Source organism: Pristis pectinata, chromosome 22, assembly GCF_009764475.1.
Source record: "Pristis pectinata isolate sPriPec2 chromosome 22, sPriPec2.1.pri, whole genome shotgun sequence".
In the NCBI taxonomy this organism is placed as follows: Eukaryota; Metazoa; Chordata; class Chondrichthyes; order Rhinopristiformes; family Pristidae; genus Pristis; species Pristis pectinata.
Genome location: NC_067426.1, coordinates 34,108,149 through 34,129,263, shown reverse-complemented (window position 1 = coordinate 34,129,263; position 21,115 = coordinate 34,108,149). Strand labels below are relative to the sequence as shown.

The following is a 21,115-nucleotide window of genomic DNA, read 5'->3' as shown; positions in this document are numbered from 1 at the left end:
AGAACATTCTAAGCAGGAATACACCATTCATTCCCTTGTGCCTGTGCTGCCATTCTGATTTCATTATTTCGTTGCTTTAGGATCTTCTGTGTTAATGATGGAGGTTTTGTGATGTTTGAGTAACCTTTTGGTCTCTTGTGCTTTAATGGAATAGAGCATCCAGGAAATGGGAAACTCTAAAGCCAGAGTACTGTATGAAGCTTACCTTCCTGATGACTTCAAGCGACCACAATCAGACCAGTATCCTTTTCCACATTTGTTCACAAATTGAGTGAGGCTATGGGACTGTTTTCTGCAGGCACAAGTTCCATAGCCTTGCTTGTCATACATTCAATACATGTGAATCCCACAGCATTGCTGATCTCGCGATTTGTTTGATCATTTATCAATAAATAGTGGAAAAGATTTTAATTTAATTTTTTGCCAAGAGTGATAAATTAAAAAAAAATGTTTGATTCTTTTAACTTTTTTTCCTGGTTTTGTAAACACTTAATCTAGAATATAATGTTCATTTTTATCCAAAGCTTGTATTTCATCTTTGGACCATTAACTATACTGTATGTAAGTCAGACCTCTGATCTCTGCCATGGGGGAATGATGTTCTCAACCAGCTACTGGCCGTCTCTCAGGTTACAAACGCCTGGCTTACAGACAACTGTACAGATGAACAAACTCCCATATAATTAAATTCAAAAGTCTGATGTATGTAGATATGTTTGTTCCTTTTGAACTGCAGAACTAGTTCCCCTTCTCCGCTTTTAGTAATTGTTCTTTCTGATTGGCCAAAGGAGAACCAGTCTTGGCGGAAAAAAAGAGCTGTTTACATGTAACCTCCAGGCATTAATCAGACGCAATTGAGTCTTAAGAACACAAGTTGCCGGTTTCACCGCAGGAGGCCGCTTAGGAGATGTGCTTTGGAAACTGACGAGCAGTCACTTTTATTGATTCTTGGGAAGTGATACATCATTAAACAATGTAACATGCACTTGTGCTTCAAGCCCATCCTAACTAGCCATTGAGCATGGAAAACTTGGTTCTGTATCATTGTAACTAGGCAGGGGAAGAAGATAGATAAATGTTAATTGGCCCTCATCAACTTCGGACATTACAATACCGTCTATAATATTAGCCCGAACCTTCTATGTTCCACTGAGAATAAACCGAGCCTGTCCAATTTCTCCTTATAACTACAGCCCTCCAATCCAGGCAACACCCTGGCGAATCTCTTATGCACTCTTCCTGTTGCAGCCAGCAAATTCCTACAGTGTGGTGACCAGAACTGTACACAGTGCTCCAGTTGCAGTCTAACCAGTGCTTTGTAAGCTGCAACGTGAAGTCTCAACTCCTATACTCAATACTTTGGCCTATGAAGGCAAGAATACCAAATGCCGCCTTCATTTCCCTATCCATCTGTGCTATGGACTTGCACCAAAGGTCTCTCTGTACATCCATTTACTCTGTCTTAGCAGAATTTGACTTCCCGTTGTATATTACCTCACACTTGTCTGGATTCAATTCCGTTTTGCCACTGTTACATTTAGCTTTTCAGCTGATCTATGTCCCACTATCCTTAGACAACTTCCTTCGCTGTCAACGGTTCCACCAATTTTTGTGTCATCTGCAAACTTACTAATCAAAGCAGTTATATTCTCACCCAAGACACACACAGTAAATATTACAAACAACAAAGGTTCCAGCAGCAATCCCTGCACGTAACACCACTTGTTACAGACTTCCAGTCAGAGAAATGCCCATCCACTACTACCCTCTGCCCCCTGTCACCAAGCCAATTTTGGATCCAATTTGCCCACATTGCCTCCGATCCCTTGTGCCTTAACCTTCGGGACCAGCCAACCATGCAGGACCTTGTCAGAAGTCTTAGTAGCTTCCACATAAACCACATCTACTTCTCTGCCTTCAACAATTTTCTTAGTTACCTCCTCAAAATAAACTCAAACAGATTTGTGAGACATGATCTCCCCTGTACAAAACTGTGCCAACTCCTAATCAGTCCCTAGAGTCTCAAGTAAATATAAATCCTGTCCCTCAGAATGTTCTCCAACAACATTCCTACCACCTATGATAAGACTCACTGGCCTATAGTTTCCAGGCTTATCCCTACTGCTTTCCACGACTGATCCATCGCAACTCTCTGGGATAGAGAATTCTACAGATTCATCACCCTTCAAGTAAAGAAGTTGCTTTTCATCCCAGTCCTAAACAGCCTACCCTGAGATTGTGACCCTTTATTCTGAGACGCTTGTCAGGAAAATCATCCTCCCTGCATCCAGTCCGTTAAGCCTTGTAAAAAGAAATGTAAGTTTCAATAAGATCATCTCTTCTTCTAAACTCTAAGGAATACAGGTCCAGTGAACTCAGTCTCTCCTCTTACAGCAAACCTGCCATCCTAGGTATCTGTTCAGTGAATCAGAAGAAAACAGGAGCAGGAATAGGCCACTGGGCCCCTCAAGCCTGCCCTGCCATTAATATGATCACAGCTGATCAATGCTGGCCTCAACTCCTCTTCTGTGACAGTTTTTTCATAAACCTCAATTTGTTGATGTTTCAAACATTCATCTATTTCACCCTAAGTATATCATGATCTGACCACCACCACTCTTGGGGGGGGGGGGGGGGGTGCAGAATTCGACGGGATTTGCTGCCCTCTGAGAGAAATGCTTCTGTGTTTAAATGTCCGGCCCTTTATGTTGTAGCAATGTCCCTTCACTAGTGAAATGATCGCAATATTTACCCTGGGTCACCCCTCATTCTTCTAAATTTCAAGGAATACAGACCCAAACTGTCCAGCCTCTTCTAACAGGACAACCCTTTCATCCAGGAGTTAGCCTAGGGAGTCTCCTTGGGCCTGCATCACTACCTGTGGGCCAAAACTGTGTACGCTGTTTTAGGTGTGGCTTCACCAACACCTTGTGTAACTGCAACAAAACTCCCTATTAAATTCCAAGGCCAAATGCCATTTGCTTTCTTACCTACTTGTTGGGCCTCGCTTACTAACTTGTTGTCATTCATGCACTAGAACACTCAGATCCCTCTGAACTTCACTCATTTGTAGTCTCTGTCCATTTAGATACTCCAACTTTGGTTTCCTCTTACAAAGTGCACTCTCAATTCCCCACATTAAATTCCATTTGCAGTATTTTCACCCTAATCACTCATTCTCTCTGTTTTCCATTGCAGAATCACAATGGCCTTATCACAACATACCCTTCCACCTTTATTTGTATCATCGGCAAACTGGAAACCTCGCACTTCATTCCCCCCCTCCAGGTCATTAATGAAAATTGTAAACAATTGAGGACCAAGGACCGATCCCTGGTGTACTCCACTAGGTTACCTTACTGGTCCTCTGGTCTACACCAGCCCTTTGTATACCCTACTTTTCAATTTAACATTTTCCATGTTGTGCCTTTTTCTCATGGAACCCCTTTGTGTAATTGGGATAAATTCCTGCGTGTATTATAGTCCAGCTGTTGGAATATCTGCCATTGTTCATCTACTGACCTGCCTCTTAGCTTATTTTCCCAGTCCACCTATGGCAACTCCACCTTCACGCCATTATAATTGCCCTTATTTAAGTTGAAGACAGTGAGTTTGGTCCTGTGGTGTTCACCCTCAAACTGCATCTGGAATTCTGTCATATTGTGGTCACTACCTCCTAGGTGACTTTTAACCACAAGATCTCTTATTAGTCCTACCTTATTACTCAAGACCAAATCAAAATGGTCTGTTCCTGGATAGGTTCTGTTCCAACTGTTCTATGAAGCAATCCCTGACACACTCCTCAAATCCTCCTCCACAATGTCCTTGCTGGTTTGGTTCGTCCAATCAATAAGTAGATTAAAATCTCTCATGACAATTGTTCCCTTCAAACTTGCCCAAGATATTTCCCCATTTATGCTCCACTCTATCAAGAGGCCACATTTTGGGGTCCCATAGATACTCTCAGCTGTATCTTCCTTCCACTGTGATTCATGATTTCAACCCAGACCAATTCTACGTGACTCAACACCACTCTGATACCTTCCTTGATTAACAGTACTACTCCGCTTCCTTTCCCTTTTGGTCTGTTCTTTTGGAACATGGTTTAACCTGGAACATTAAGCACTCGGTCCTGGTTATCCTGCAACCACTTCTCTGTAGCAGCTGTCAGATCATACTCATATTTTGCTATCTGTGCTGTCAACTTATCTATCTTATTGCAAATGCTACGTGCATTCAAATAAAGACTGTTCAATAAATAAAGGTCTGTGGACTGATTAGTAAGTTTGCTAACGACAGCAAGACTGGAGGATTTGTTGATATTGAGGATGGTTGCCAAAGGATACAGAGGGACATGTACCAGCTGGAAAGTTGGGCAGAGATTCAAATTAATTCAATAAAGACCCTCTCTTCCCCCCCCTCCCCCCCCAATATTTATCTTAAGCCCATGTTTACAAACCCATTTTATACAATTTGCCTCTACCACTTTCTCTGGCTTGTTCCATATACCCACCGCTCACTGTGTGGGGGAAAAAGCTGCCACTTTTGATCTTTAAATATTTCCACTCCACCTTAAAGCCTGTCCTCTAGTTTTAGACTCCCCCCACCCTTGGAAAAGACTGATTATCTACCCTATCTATGCACCTCTTTATTTTATATACTTTTATAAGATCACCCTCAAGCGTCCAAGAGCCATCCCGGTCTATCCAATCTCTCCTTATAACTAAAGCCCTCCTTTCCAGGCAACATCCTGGTGAATCTCTTCTGCACTTTTTCTAGTGCGCGCTAGGGGGGTCTAAATTAGTCCCTTTCTATAGCGTGGTGACCAGAGCTGCGCACAATATTCAAAGCGTGGCCTAACCAATGTCTTGTTCAATTACAACATGATGTCCCAGCTCTTGTACTCAGTATCCCTGCCTATGAAGGCAAGCTAAACGCCTTCTTCATCACCCTAACCAGCTGTATCTCCATATCCAGGGAGCAATAAACTTGCACCCCACGGTTCCTCTGCAACATCAACACTTCTAAGGTCCCTCGCCATTTCCTGTATATGTCCAAGCCAGTACAAGACTACTAAGATGCATTACCTAACGCTTGCCTGGATTAAATTCCAGCTGCCACCTCTCTGCCCAACTTTTCCAGCGATATATGTTCCTCTGTGTCCTTTTGACAACCCATCCTCTATCCAACAAGTCTGACCACAAACCTCATCCGAGTACTTATAGGACAAACAAGAAGGGACCCTGCACCAATCCCTGTGGTGCACCACTAGTTACAGACTTCAGTCAGAAGAACAACCCTCTACCACTATCCTATCACCCAAACCAACTTTGGATCCAGTTTGTCAAAAACCTTGGACCCCACATGACTAACTTTTTGGACCCAGCCTACTACGCGGGCGACCTGTCAGAGGCCTTGCTAAAGTCCACGTCAACCATGTTACCACCCTTGCCATCACCAATTTTCATAGTAACTTCTTCAGAAAATTCATTCAGGTTTGTGAGCAGGATTTCCCATGCACAAACCATGCTGACTCCCCTAAATTAGTCCCTGCCTTTCCAAGTGATCATAACTCCTATCCCTAAGAATTTTTTCTCCAGTAGTTTCCCTAGTACTGATGTAAGGCTCACCGGCCTGTAGTTTCTTGGCTTATCCCTACCACTCTCCTTGAATATGGGAACAGTATTAGTTATCATCCAGTCTACTAGTACCTCGCCCATGGCTAAGGTGATGCAAAATCTCAGTCAGAACCCTGCAGTCTCCTCCTCTGCTTCCTATAACACCCTGGGATAGATTTCATCAGGCCCTGGGGATTTCTCCAACTTAATGTGTGCCGATATCTCTAACACTTCCTCTTTCCCGATACACACATTGGATGTACATCATCCCTAACTCCATCCTCCCATTCTCTTCCCTGAAAATACTGATGTGAAGTATTCATTCAGAACCCTACACAAAGACATCTCTTGGTTCTTGAGGGAACCTACTCTTTCCCTAGATACCCTCTTGCCTCTAATATATTTATAAAAGGTTTTGGAATTCTCTCTTACTTATGTTGGCCCAAGGCCATTTCATGTCCCCTGTTTACTCTCCTAACTGCTTTCGTAAGATCTCTCCTATATCATCAATAAACCTCAAAGGACTCGCTTGATAACAATGTCCTGTACCTGACGTATGCTTCCTCCTTTTTCCCGATCAAACCCTCAGTTTTCTTTGTTAACCAAGGTTCCCCTGATCTTACCATCCTTGCTGCTTATCCTTACGGAAACATGCCGAATCTAAACTCTTACTATTTGGCTTTTTAAACTCCTCCCACATGCCCAACTCATCTGCTGTTTCTCCCTCTAGCAACTGCTCCCAATCTACTTCCGCCAGGTCCTTTCTTATACTATTGAAGTAAGCCTTCCCCCAATTTAAGGACTTAACTCGAGGTCCAATCTTATCCTTTTCCATGACTACGTTAAGGCTTACTGAATTGTGGTCACAGTTCACAAAATGTTCTTCCAAAGATGCTTCTATCAGTTGTCCATCCTCATTCCCTAAAATAAGGTCAAGTACAGCTCCCTGCCACACCATTGAGCCATGCATTTATCTCTGTAATCCTATTTTCCCTTTGTTGGAAATTATTACCCTGTGGTTCTGCTTTTTTCAATTTTGCTCTGAGCTACTTCTCGTCCCTCAGCAGAAACCTCCTTTCTAGTCCTACCTACATGGATCACCCCCAGTTCTTCTCCAGTCCAGAAGACATGTCCTTAACTCTGGCACCAGGCAGGTAACACAGCCTTTGTGACTCTTTGTGTCTGCTCCAGGCAACAGTGCCTCTAACTATACCCTATGACTACTGCTATGGAATCTTTACTGCTTCCATAGCATGTAAATTTTTGTAGGTGAGGATACCAAAACTGTACACAATACTCCACATGTGGTCTCACCAAAGCTTATGCAATTGCAGTACTGCATCTTTATTCTGAAACTCAAATCCGCTTGTAATGAAGGCCAGTGTGCCATGTGTCCTCCTAATCACTTGCTACACCAGCCTGTTGGCTTTCAGTGGTTTGTGTACAGGGGCACCTTGGTCCCTTTGAACATCTCCACTCCCCAGTCACCATTTAAAAAAAAATTACTCAGCTTTTCTATTGTGTGCACCAAAGTGGATAACCTCACATTTTCCCACATATCATTGTATCTGTTTTGTCCTTGCCCACTTACTCAGCCTGCCTCAGGAAGCATCTTTACCGTCCTCCTGCCTACTCACAATCCCTCACCTTATGAAACAGTGTATTGACTAGGGCATTTGTAAAACAGCTTGTCTTTTAATTTTGCTCTTAACCTGTAACTCAGATCTGTGGAGACCTTCATAAGAGACAAATATGAAAAAAAGAAGTATTTTAATAAAGGTATTGATGTCGCTGCTTTCAGGGTGAGTATTTATTATTGTCACATGTACCGGGGATACAGTGAAAGCCCTTGTTTTGCGTGCCATCCAGGCAGATCATGCCATACATTGAGGGCGTAAAAAGGAAACCGAGTGTAGGATATAGTGCAGCAGTTCCAGAGAAAGTGCAGTGAAGGTAGACAAAGTGCAGGGGCCACAAGGTAGACTAGGAGATCAAGAGTTTATTTGTTAGTGTATGGGAGGTCCATTCAAGAGTCTGATAACAGTGGGATAGAAGCTGTCCTTGAGTCTGGTGGTATGTTCTCTCAAGCTTTTATATCTTCTGCTTGCCTGTTTTCCCGAGGCAGTGAGAAGTGTGGAGGGGAGGTTAGTTTGCGTGATGGACTGTGCTGTGTTCACAACTTTCTGCAATTTCTTGTGGTCTTGGGTAGAGCAGTTGCCATACCAAGCTGTGATGCATCCGGATAAGATGCTTTCTATGGTGTGTCTATAAAGATTGGTAAGATTCATCGGGAACATGCCGAATTTCCTTAGCCTTCTGAGGAAGTAGAGGCATTGTGCTTTCTTGGCTGCAGCATCCATGTGGCCTGGACCAGGACAATTGTTGCTGATATTTACACCCAGGAGCTTGATTCTTCCACCAGTAACTGCAATGGAAATGCTGAAATTCACAAGAGTATTGTATGTGAATTGAAGACTTATTAAGTTCTTGTGCATTACTCATACCCCTGCATAGGGCTGAGCTGGGCTAGTCGTCATTGAGAATTAGTGAGCAATTTCCTTTTCGTTAGACTCTATATGATTTTTTGGATTTTGTACAGGAGCAAGAGTTTTAAACTGCTGGAATATTGCAGGTCATTCTCTATCTGATAAAAGGCTGTGATCAATAGATCATTCTCCTCCTCTTCCCTTCTACTCCGGTTAATGACTGACTTTACAAGAACTTCTCTTTACAAAAAGAAATGGATGATTCGCACTTCATGCTCTGGTGAAGAATTTACGACGACTTTAATTTTGAAGTTATTCATAACAGTCGGCATTGGTGTTACTTAAAAATGTGTTCCAGAAAGTAGCAGATTTGTCGAATTTCGCTTGTATGATGGGAGGAAGTGTTGTGGTTGTTTGAGGGATGTGTTCAGTGAATTGTGTAATGTTAACAGAAAATAAATAACGCTTTCCTTACCAAGTGCAGGGAAAAAGGTTTACTTTTTTTTTACACACGGAGTGGTTAAGATAATGGAATGCCAGAATTCAATCATAGTACTAAAAGGGGAGGCGGATAAGGACCCAAAAGAAATAGTGGGTAGGGCAGTGGGGACTCAACAGGCTAAGTGGGCCTTCTTTGCTGCTGTAACCGTTCTGTGGATCTGCAAGTAAATTAATTACTCTTGCGTGTCAAGAACAACTAAATCTTTGTAAATAACTTTTGCAGTTGAACAGTAGAAAAGCCTCTTGTCTCAAAGTTTTATTTCTGATAAGTTTGTATGCTATCTTTCAGTCTTAAATTTAACAGCTTTTCCCCTTCCAGAAAGAAAATAACAAATGGAAGAAAGAGACTGAGCAAAAGGAAAGCAAACCTGCACCAGTTATTTTTGAAAAAGTTAAAGTGGTGAGTTTGTGGTTTGTCTGTTGCCATAGTTCAATCCTGGGAGCATAGTGCATGAGGCTGGTCAAAATAAAATTACATTTTACCACTTGGTGAAAGAGAATGCCTTTGCTGTCATAACTAAGGGATCCGACGCAAAGCTGTATTGGAGGCCTCAGGATAGTTACATCTGTGAAAAGGAAATCATATTTGTTCAATTTGTCCTTGAATAAGTGACATGATATGGATAAAGGGGAGACAGTGGACATGCTCTACTTAGATTTGCAGGAGCCATTTTGTGGAAAATACAAACAAATGGTGTGGAGGCAATGATTGGCTAGCTAACAAGAAACAGAATGGATGCAAATGGATCTTTATCATGCTGGCAAGAAGTAATGAGTTGTTTGCCTTAAGAGCTGGTGCCGGGCCATCTACATTTTACAGCTTGCATTAGTGATTTGAACAAGGGCACCAAAGGTATGGTTGCTAAGTTTGACAGTGGCACACGAATAGGGAGGAAAGAAGTGATGAGAATGTAGTAGTCAGGAGGGTAAAGTGGATCCAGTTGATGTAGCGTATTTGGATTTGTAAATGGCACTCAGTAAATTGCCATATAAAAGGTTACTGCACAAGATAAGAGTACATGGAGTTGGGGGTAATATATTGGTATGGACAGCGATTGACCACCTAACAGAGTTGGGATAAATGAGTCATCTTTGGATTGGTAATCAGTAACTAGGGAGGTGTCACCGAAATCAGTGCTGGAGCCTCAGCTGTTTCGAATCTGTGTTGATTACTTGGGTGAAGGAATCAAGTTTACTGGAGCCAAGTTTGCTGATGGCACAAAAATAACTAGGTTCGCAAGTTGAGGACACAAAGAACATGCAGGGGGGTACAGATAGGTTAAGTGAGTGGGCAAAAAGTTGGCAGATGGAGTATAAGTGAGGACAATGTGCACTTTGGTAGGACGAATGAAGATGCACATTAATATTTAAACAGAGTGAGCCCACAGAAAATTGTGATGCAAATGGATCTGAGGGTTAATAGTACATGAAACATTTTTAAAAAAAGGACGTAGGTACAGCAAGTCATTAGGAAGGTCAGTGGATTGTTAGGCTTTATTGCAAGGGTATGGAGTATAAAAGTAGGGAAGATTTGATCCCATTTTGCTGTGTGCTGGTGAGACTGCTCATGGAGTACTGCAAAGAGTTTTGGTCTCCATATTTAAGGAGGGATGCTCTTACATAGGAGGCAGTGCATAGAAACCTCTCTAGTTGACTCCTAAGGTGAAGGGGTTGACGTGTGGAAAGGTTGAGTAGATTGAGCCCATATTCAGTGGAGTGTAGAGAATGAGAGAAACATTCTGGTAGATAGATTGATGATAAGCGGGTGAAAGGTTACTGTGGACAGACGGGACTGCACAGTTGAAGGTACAGTCAGATCAGTCCTGATATTAAATGGCAGAGCAGGCTTGAGGGGCTGAATGGCCTAATCCTTCTGCCTCTGATGTCGGCGTGCTGCACTTGCTCCCTCATCCCCGAGGCCTTTGCTGTTTAGCCGTTTACTTTATCTTGGGACTTTTAAACAACCATGCTATTTGTTCTTTCCTATATTGAGGCACCAAAGAAAGATGAACAGCAGCAGTTGAAAACAAGTCCTTCAGTACCTCCAGGACCTACGATTGACCTTCTGGGCTTGGGTAAGGACCCAGAGTTTTCTCTCTGTCTCCTCCAGTTGTACAGTAGCCAGTTTCATTTTTTCTTGTCTGTCCTTACCTGTAATATCCTCCCCCAGATGCTCCTGCAGCAGCTCCTACCACCAGTGGGACCACTAGTCTAACCACGGCAATGGCTAATGACCTGGATCTCTTTGGACCCATGATATCCAATCCACTGCCTGAACCCAGCACATTCCAAAGCACGGTATGTATTAATGCTTTGCAGGGACAGGTCTGGACCCTGAATCCTCGCGTGTAAAATTGTATTAGTAGCTGAATTGAAGAATTATAATCCCTGATTAAAGTTAATAAACCACTCGCACTCAGTGTCAGTAAGACCAAGGAATTGATTGTGGACTTAAGGAAGGGGAAGTCAGGAGAACACACACCATTCCTCATTGAGGGGTCAACGGCAGAAAAGGTGAGCAGCTTCAAGTTCCTGGGTGTTGACATCTCAGAGGATCTAACCTGAACCTAACACACTGATGCAATCATGAAGAAGGCATGCCAGTGGTTCTACATCGTTAGGAGTTTGAGGAAATTTAGTACGTCACCAAAGACTCTTACAAATTTTTATGGATGTACAGTGCAGAGCATTCTGACTGCTTTCATCACAGCCTGGTATGGAGGCTCCAATGTACAGGATTGGAAGAGGCTGCAGAGGGTTGTAGACTCAGCCAGCTCCATCACGGGCACAACCCTCCCCACCATCGAGGACATCTTCAAGAGGCGGTGCCTCAAGTAGGCGGCATCCATCATTAAGGACCCTCATCATCCGGGGTATGTCCTCTTCTTGTTACTACCATCGGGGAGGAGATACAGGAGCCTGAAGACTCACACTCAAAGATTTAGTAACAGCTTCTTCCCCACCACCATCAAATTTCTGAATGGTCCACGAACACCACTTCATTATTCTTTTTTTGCACTATTTATTTATTTGTAATTTATAATAATTTTATGACTTTCACTGTACTGCTGCTGCAAAACAACAAATTCACGACATACAAGTCAGTGATAATAAACCTGATTCTGATTTAATAAACCAGCACACGTTGAACATGTGAAGTAGGTAAACCATTGAATAGAAGTGTGGTCATCGTTTGGCCAGTTCCACTGTCTCTGAAGGAGGAGACACTGAAGCTTTATGGGCACAAACCCAGTTCTGAGTAGATCTGTCCATCTCTTCCCAACGATGAGGGAGAGATTCCTGTTTGTCTGCACAACTACACATTATTTCAATTATTCAGTGTTTATCTGCACTGGAAGGTCTTTGTGTTTGGATAAGGAGGGAGCATAATATGTGAATGTGTAATTTGTAGAGATAACAGAATCTTGTATGTTATCAGTATGGCCAAGGATGGTATATACCTTGTACTATTGCTTTTATCATTTTGTGTATGCCATTATCTATTTTGCTACAATGGGCACTGAAAGTCTTTTGTGTAAATGGATAATTCAGACTATTGCATGCAGAAGAAAGCCTTGACTCAGTGTTCATGCTTCACTGTGTTAATGTTGTATTTTGCAGTCTTTGGCCTCTGCTCCCCAAGAAGGAGCTGAAAACTTGAACCTCTTCGCTGACCCCTCCCTGAAGCAGGAGGACTCTGGGAAGAAACAGCTCTCGAAGGACTCCATTCTGTCACTTTATGGGTCACAGCCCTCCCACGTACCAGCTCAAGGTATGCAACAGAACTGTTACCATAACTGCATTTATCCTAACAAGGCAGTTACCATAACTGCATTTATCCTAACAAATCCTGCTCCAAATAATAGTCAACTATCATTTCTATGAATAACTGCTTTTTTGATAGACTGCTTTAAGGTTTAACTTTGTAGCAATTTTTACCAAATCATCCTTTTTCGCCACCTGCAATCCCTCATTGCTGCTGGTTTCTACACACACAAACCAATCAAAAAAAAATTTCAGACCGACCACAGTCAGTCGTCCACCAAGACCCCAATTTGTCCAAACCCAGACCTCTAGTACCAGTCTTGAGTTCGATTTCAGACCACCCTCGTCAATCTGGGGATCGATCCCGGACCAATCTCGTCAATCTGGGGAACGATCCCGGACGAGCCCTCAATTTTGTTACGAACCAGCAACAAAAGAAACACATTGAGTCATGATTCAGTGTTTAAAAACTACTTTATTAATAGCTACTTATGATAATAAGAAAAATAAAAGTAAAAATGTTAGAATGTTAGAAGTAAAATGTTAGAATCTTAAACATTAACCCCAAAAACTAAACTCGTTGTGTCTGTGTGTGTGTGTGGCAAAGTCCCAAACTCCAAGTCCAGGAATGGTCCTTAAAAGTTCAGTTCAGCAAGCCATAAGGTGAAACGTGATCAAAGGCTTCTTCAACAACCACCGTTGTCTGAAGACAAAACGTAGATGTAGAGAGAACATAGAGAGTAATTACGAAATCCAAATGTTCCACTTTGGAACCCAAACGACACCTCAGTGTTTACTCAGCAGTGACCACTCCACCGCATCTTCCTCACCCCGAAAGGCACTTGAATCGTGGCTGTCCACACAAATACCTGTTTCCTTCTACAGGTCAACAACAAAGTGGACTCCATTAGATTATTCCAAAAATCCATACGTGGATTGTAGTGACAGGCACAGTTACTGTTTTTCATCCATCGATAGAGACTAGCAGGCTGGTGTCTCTCTCCCTCTCTCTCTCTCTCTCTCTCTCTTTTCTCCGACTGACTCTGACTGCTTCAAAAATGTCATTACGTCCTTTATTTTCTGTTGTCATAACCTCGCCCACGCGCACGCACGCGCGCACACACACACACACACACACACACCACTATGCTCTATCTTAAAGGGACATTCACCAATAGTAACCTAGTCCATGACAGTGGTACTTAAAATGTGATGAGGGTTTTCCCTCTACCATTCTTTAAGGTTGTGAGTTCTAGACCCGCCACTACTTTTTGGGTGAAGATATTTTTCCTCAACCCCCCTCTAATATTCCTACCAATAACTTAAATCTATGCCCCCAGTAATTGATTTTCCAGCTCAAGGAAATGGCTCCTTTCTGTTCACCTCAACGTCCCCCCAACCCCCATAGTTTTATACACGTCATTTAAACCTCCCCCAAGTCTCCTTTATAATAAGGGAAATGGCTGCAGACAAGTGGATCTCCTTTCCCATAGCCATAATTATCCAGCCTTGGTAAAACTCTGGTAAATCTGCACTGCAGTGTGTGAGGACTGGAAGTGTATACAAGTAAAGCAAGAGGTCTTATTAGACAGGTCCAGCATGACTTCCCTGTTCTACTCCTTGGCCAGGAAAGGCAGGTGTCCAATTTGCCTTCACGACCTTATCTTTCTGTCATTTACCTTCAGGGGTGTGTGGAAATACTTTCAAGGGTCCTCTCCACTGTTCAGTATCCAACCATTTATTGCCTTGTTTGTACTTCCCACTTTGGATTGAATTTCAGTTGCTGCTTTTCACCTCACTGAAGAGTTGGATGCTGACTTCCTGCAGACCACAACTTTCTTCCTCATTACTACTAACTATGCTGCCAATTTGATATATTTTAGGAACTTCTTAAGCCTGACCTCTACAGTTAAGTCCAGCTCATTGATGTAAATCACAAAGAGCAAGGAACCTGTCACGGAGCCGCGCAGAACCCCACAGCATTCACCCTTCCATTCACGAAAATACCCCCTTACCATTAACCTTTGCTTCCTTGTCATTGAACCAGTTTTGGATGCTTCTTGTTTTTAGTTTGCTGATCAGTCTGCCATGTTAAAACTTTGTCAAATGCTTTACTAAAATACATTTAGTATATGTGAAATGCAATGCCTTCCTTAGTATCTCTTCAAAAAATTCAGCCAGGTTGGTCAGATTTAACAATCCATGGTTAATTGTGCCCTTCTAATTGCAGGTCTACCAATAACGTTAGGCTGGCTGGCCGGTAAATACTCAATCTACCCTTTCCTCGCTTTGTGAACAATGTGTATCATGTTAATAGTGTTACTGTCCTCTGATATCATGTCCGTAGCCAAACAGGATTAGACAATGATCATCAAGGTATCTTCTACTTCTATCCTTTTAATAATCTGGGGAATAGTTTTCTGGGCGTGGTGATTAATCCACTTTTAATGACGTTTGACCCTTCATTTGTTCTTCACAGCATTTTCTGCCTCTCTATTTGTTATTCGTAGTATTTCACACACTTCGTCAGCTATGTTGTCTGGATCATCACACTTTGTGAATCCAAATGTAAAGTTCACAACTGTACCCACTTCATCCTCAAAAATCATACTATATTTTCAGTTTCTCATAGACCTTGCTCGTTGTAATATGCATGCCACTTGTATTTATAAATCATCTTGGGATTTTCCTTGATTATATCCACCGGTATCTTCTCGTGCGTCCTCTTTGCCTTCAAATCTTCTTAATCTCACCCTTGCATTTTTATTTACATCTCTAGACTCTTTATAGTCTTGAGCACTCACTACCTGGCATGTTTCCTTTTTCCTAAACAGGTGCTTTGCTCCTTGGCAACTGTCAGCGATTAGATTTTATTGCCTCCATACCCTCCCCACTATTTTTTCCCCCATTGGGAGCATGTGATCAGCACCCCTCTCAGTCATTTCTTCAATGTATGCCAGAATAATGAGAGGCATTCATTTTCAAGAGGCTATTTCCAGTCCACTTTTGTCAAACTATATTTAAGTCTGGTGAAATAAGCTGCAGCCCAATAGCTCCTTTTCCATTACTGTGCTAAATCTAACTGAATTGTGCCTATTGAATTATTGAAAATGCTCACACAGCTGCCATGTGCTGGCCATTCCCTACGACTAAATCCAGAGATGCATCCTCTCTTGTGGGCTTGTAATGCATGCATGTTATGAGAACTCTCCACACCACTTACACCCTTTCAGTCCTAATTAATGTCAGGGTAGCTGTAATCTGTGATGAGGTTTCACCCTATTAATGAAGTGTTCCCACATTGGAACAGGTGTGACATGAAATAAACCTCAATAAAAATGGTAGCAGGGAGTTTGTCTGCCAGTTCAAATTTCATTACATCTCTGCTGTCACTGTGGAGTTGTTATCAACCTCGGTGTCTTCAAGATTCTTGTAATTTCTTTAGGACTTGTTTTAAGGAATGAAGATCCTGATGCTACCTGGACAATTTCTGGGATGTAATGTAAAACTGGGTGCTGACAGAATTTGAAATAGATTTGCTTCACTGCAGTTTTCGTGACAGCATGTCTTCATCAGGCAGACTCGAGATTCAGTTTAATCTTGAGGAATAAGGATGAGAGAGAACTCACAGCCTTCATTGAGTGAGCATCCAAGAAGGAAGACGGGGCCTCTGTTTAGCACGTTAATGAACAATGGTGACCACATTTCATTTCAGCAAACTGAGATATCAGAGTCTTTTTTACTCTTCGGTTGAGCCCTCATTAAATAGAGGAGAGGCATTGGAGCCCCACTTCACTGTGACAGGAAGCTAGATGTGAAAGCAAGTCCACTGAAAGGTTTGCATTAGGTTGTAGTGTTATAGCCAGACTGAAAGCTCCGATGTTAAAGAACACCTTATCTTAAAAAGTAAACAGCTGTGAAGAAAACCCCTCAATGAGCCAGTAATAAGTAAATATTATTTTCAGTGTGCAGGTGTATAGACTTCAGTAAGCAAATCTGTCAATCCTGCAATGTTTGCCTCAGCTACCCCTTTAAAGGCTCTGGCAAAATTGGGCTATTAGCTTGCTGTCATCCTGTATGTTGAGTGTTCACTCCACCTGTAGAACTTGATGCATAGAGAAAACTACAGGAGTCATAGAGTAATACAGCATGGAGACAGGCCGATAGTGTCATTTTAACATAACAGAAAATTAAGCTTGGTTGAAATGAATGTGAGAAAGATGTTGGGAAAGAATCCCTAACCAGGCACATTGACATTAATCACGGCTCATGCATGTAGTGTTTCTCCAGGAGTGCAGCTAAAACTGACTCTCCCCATTAGATGAAGAACTCAGAAAGGCAACACAAGATATTTGGTACATTGGCAAGTTCTCGATCTTTCGTGCATGTGTGTCATTTAAAATTTCTCCTTGTAAAATTCTGACTTCAGGTTGCCACTACTGTCAAAAATTAATGCAACTTAAAGGAATCTGAAACCATAGAATCATACAACATGGAAACAGGCCCTTTGGCCCAACTGGTCCATGCCGACCAAGATGCCCCATCCAAGCTAGTCCCATTTGCCAGCGGTTGGCCCATAACCGTCTAAACCTTTCCAATCCACGTACCTATCCAACTGTCTTTTAAAACTTGTCATTGTATCTGCCTCAACCACTTCCTCTGGCAGCTCATTTCACATAGATACCACCCTTTGTTGCCCTCAAGTTCCTATTAAATCTCTCCCCTCTCACCTTAAATGTATGCCCGCTAGCTCTTTATTTCCCAACCCTGGGAAAAAGACTTGTCTATGTCCCTCATGATTTTATACACAAATTATTTTTACTAAGTAAATTAACCAGCTGTTGTGTTGTAATTCAGTGTCTTCGGTTTAATCTTTCCCCTCTACCCCACTAATGGAATTGAAGTTAGTGACTTGCCACGTGTAGATGAATCCATTTTCTATAGCTCCAGAAAGATGCGTTCTCCACCTAATTCTTCTTGGCTTAGGCTCTGTGTATGTTGACTGATAATTGTAGCAGGGTTTTAGTCTTAAACTTGAACTATTATGGCAGCTGCTGGGGAGAATGGCCCAGTCTCTGACTTGTCTACTGCCCCTCCCCTCTGCACTGTGATGTGAGGTGCAGCAGATTAATGGCATGTAGTTTCAGTGAGACCCTCATGGTAGAAAGCTCTTGTTACTGTCAACGGTTCCTATGCTAATTGATGTGCTGTTTCACCTGAGGAATTTTGTTCCCCATTGGTCATTTTTGAAGTATTTTTAAAAAAAATTGTTGTCAGGCCTTTGTTGCTGGTAGCGTTAGAATTTTGTCTCCATTTTTGGTTCCCAGAGAAGTTGGTGTGAGTCCTTCAACCACAGCAGGCAACAACTTTATACAGTGAAAAGGAAAAAAAGACTGTAGATGCTGCATTTCAAAAATAAAAATTGCTGGAAGTATTGAGTAAGTCAGGCTGCATCTATGAGAAGAGAAACAGATATTAAATGAACCGGATGAGTTTTATAGCAATCATTATTTTTACTGACACTTCAAATTCCAGATTTTTAAATCTGTATTCAGATCCTCAAACTGGAGTCTGAACTAGCTTTCTCTGAAGTTAGTCCAGGTCTCCAGATTATACAGCCATTGTTTCTGCAGCTGAAAGAACCTTTCATACATTGAGTCTTAAGGGATCTTTTGGTTTGTGCAGTGGACAGACAGAAGATTTTCATCTTTCTCACTGATGATGAATGTTTTGCTCTTAAAAGCTCCACTTATTTCTGACTCTTCTGTTTCTCAGTTAAATCACTTGTCGTGAGTCTAAGTCAGAAATAACAACCGTTCTCACATGAAGGGCCACTACATTCCAGCTTTGGCTCTTGTGGTGAAGCAGATTATGATGATGCTAGTAGCTTTTGAACAAAAATTGCATAGCTTTAAGTTCTCAGGCACGAACAACCTTATCTTCACGTTGGACGTCCAGTCCCGATATACCTCCATTCCCCATCATGATCGCCTCACTGCCCTCTGCTTCTTTCTTGACCAGAGACAGAACCAGTCCCCTTTCACTAACGCACATCCATCCCCCCGGTGGATTTGCTCTCCCCTCCTCCCCCGCACATGCCTATCACTATCTCTTACCTGCATCTACCTATCACCACCTTGTGCACACTCCACCTTTTGTCCACCTATCACTGCTCTGCTTTTCCCTCCTATATATTGGGCTTCTCCTTTTCCTATCTTCAGTCCTGAAGAAGGGTCCTGACCAGAAACGTTGACCGCCTGTTTTTCTCCACGGATGCTGCCTGGCCTGCTGAGTTGCTCCAGCATCATCGTGTTTTTCATCTAGATTCCTGCATCTTCAGTCCTTTGTTTCTCATCAGGTTGATCAATCTGTGAGTGTTACGAACCAGCGACAAAAGAAATACACCGAGTTGTATATAAGTGTTAAAACTATTTTATCAATAACTACTTATGATAATAAGAAAAATAAAAGTAAAAATGTTAGAAGTAAAAGTGTTAGATCTTAAACATTAACCCCAAAAACTAAACTCGAAGTGTGTGTGTGTGGCAAACTCCAAGTCCAGGAATGGTTCTCAAAGTTCAGTTCAGCAAGCCGTAAGGTGAAACGTGAGCAAAGGCTTCTTCAACAACCACCGTTGTCTGAAGATAAAATGTAGAGAGAAAATAGAGAGTAATTATGAAATCCAAATGTTCCACGATGGAACCCAAACAACACCTCAGTGTTTACTCAGCAGTGCCTACTCCACTGGCTTTGTTCCAAAGAATCCATACGTGGATTATAGTGACAGGCACAGTTACTGTTTTTCATCCATCGATACAGAAACCAGCAGGCTCCTCCTCCTCCTCCGCCATCACCACCACCGCCACACGTCATTACGTCCTTATCTGCTGTTGTGGTCATCACGCCACACACACACCACTATGTTCGATCTTAAAGGGACATTCACCAATAGTAACCTAGTCCGTAACAGTGAGGCGCTAAGAGAGTTGAACGTTTCAGTCTGGCTCTGGTCCATTGCAGTCTGACAGGAGACCCTGAGCTACTAGGTCTGAGAACAGTCCCATTTGAATCTTAGAACATAGAACACTACAGAACAGTACAGGCCCTGCTCTAAGATCTATCTAACTCTTCCCTCCCACATAGCCCCCTATTTTCCTATCATTCGTGTCTCTCTAAGAGTCTCTTAAATATCCCTAATGTATCTGCCCCCACAACCTCTGCCGGTAGTGCGTTCCACACACCCACCACTGTCTGTGTTTAAAAAAAAACTTACCCCTGACATTCCCCTTATACCTTCCTCCAATCACCTTAAACTTATGCCCCCTTGTGTGAGCCATTGTCGCCCTGGGAAAAAGTCTCTGTCTGTCCACTCGATCTATGCCTCTTATCATCTTGTACACCTCTATCAAGTCACCTCTCATCCTCCTCCTCTCCAAAGAGAAAAGCCCAAGCTCGCTCAACCTATTCACATAAGACATGCTCTCCAATCCAGGCAACAATCTTGATTCTCTCCTTCAGGTACTTCATTCTTTGCTGATTTTTCTTTATTAATTGCTTTTAGTTTTTTGTTTATCGTTTCTCTTCATGTGCTCACTCCCCACCGTTTAGCAATGGGACTGAGTGACTGCTGTTGTGTTTTCCAGGTGCGATGTTCATGCCCCCTGCACAAGCACCCTACGCTCCCTGTCTGGCACCTGGCTTTGCAAATTTTTCACCTGTGGTCAGTGCAGCCACTCCGGCCGGTGCCGTGATGGGTAACGTGGGGCAGTCGCTGGGCATGGTGGCTCCAGTAGCGTTGCCACCAGGATTTGTGGGCAGCGTGCAGGCCGGAGTGATGGGTGTGCCCAACGGGATGATGGCACAGCCGGGTGCCCACATGGGCGGAATGGCCATGCCTCAGCCGGTATATGGAATTCAACAGACACAGCAGCTGCAGTGGAACATTGCACAGGTAAGGTGGTTTCTGCCACGGAAGGGAATAATGAAGTTAACATTTCGGTTGATACCCTGCATTTGACCCATTGCAGTCAGACATAGGAGACATTGTCCCATTGTGTCTGATGTAGAGCTTCACCTGAAACCTGCTTCATCAGCATAGTTCCCTTCAACGGTGTGGGAGCCTGGCACCCCACTGTGACAAATCCTTCAGCACTCTCACAATGCTGCCTTTCTTGGTTAGGGTCGGGGTTCTTCACTGAGCTACCTTTTGCTTGGAACGTTCACCCTGTGCAGAATTTACCATCTACTCTATGAGTAAACTCAATGGTGTCTTTATAAAGGAGTCCTGGCATCCTGGTTCCTCAACTGACCAATTGGTCAATACATCTACAGGCTGACAGTTCAATTTCCCATCAAACATCAGAATGGGGGGCACGGTAGCGTAGCAGTTAGTGTAACGCCATTACAGTGCCAGCGACCCGCATTCAATTCCCGCCGCTGTCTGTGAGGAGTTTGTACCTTCTCCCCGTGACTGCGTGGGTTTCCTCCGGGTGCTCCAGTTTCCTCCCACATTCCAAAGACGTACGGGTTACTAGGTGTAATGGTGTACTCGGTGTGATACTAGGTGTTGTGTGAATAAAGTTTAGAAAAATAAAAAGTTTAGAATCTAAAATCACTAATTGGTTGCAAAATTCTAAAATGCAAAGTCTGTCTCCATCTCCACTGATTTATGAACAGGATCTACTTAGATAGAATTTATGGTGTAAAGAGATTGTTTTCTGTGTCCCAGCTGACCTTCTTTATTTT

At 42.7% G+C, this 21,115-nt stretch overlaps 1 protein-coding gene across 1 annotated transcript in view; it reads left to right on the top strand.

Annotated features, from left to right (window-relative positions):
- The window catches only part of smap2 (small ArfGAP2), a 46,865-nt gene that overhangs the window by 23,371 nt on the left and 2,379 nt on the right, over nt 1-21,115 (top strand). The window contains exons 3-9 of the mRNA XM_052036080.1: nt 155-240; nt 7,342-7,420; nt 8,925-9,005; nt 10,599-10,680; nt 10,776-10,903; nt 12,227-12,377; nt 20,014-20,321. Of these exons, the coding sequence (XP_051892040.1) occupies nt 155-240; nt 7,342-7,420; nt 8,925-9,005; nt 10,599-10,680; nt 10,776-10,903; nt 12,227-12,377; nt 20,014-20,321 (915 nt within the window). The remainder of the gene's footprint in view (nt 1-154; nt 241-7,341; nt 7,421-8,924; nt 9,006-10,598; nt 10,681-10,775; nt 10,904-12,226; nt 12,378-20,013; nt 20,322-21,115) is intronic.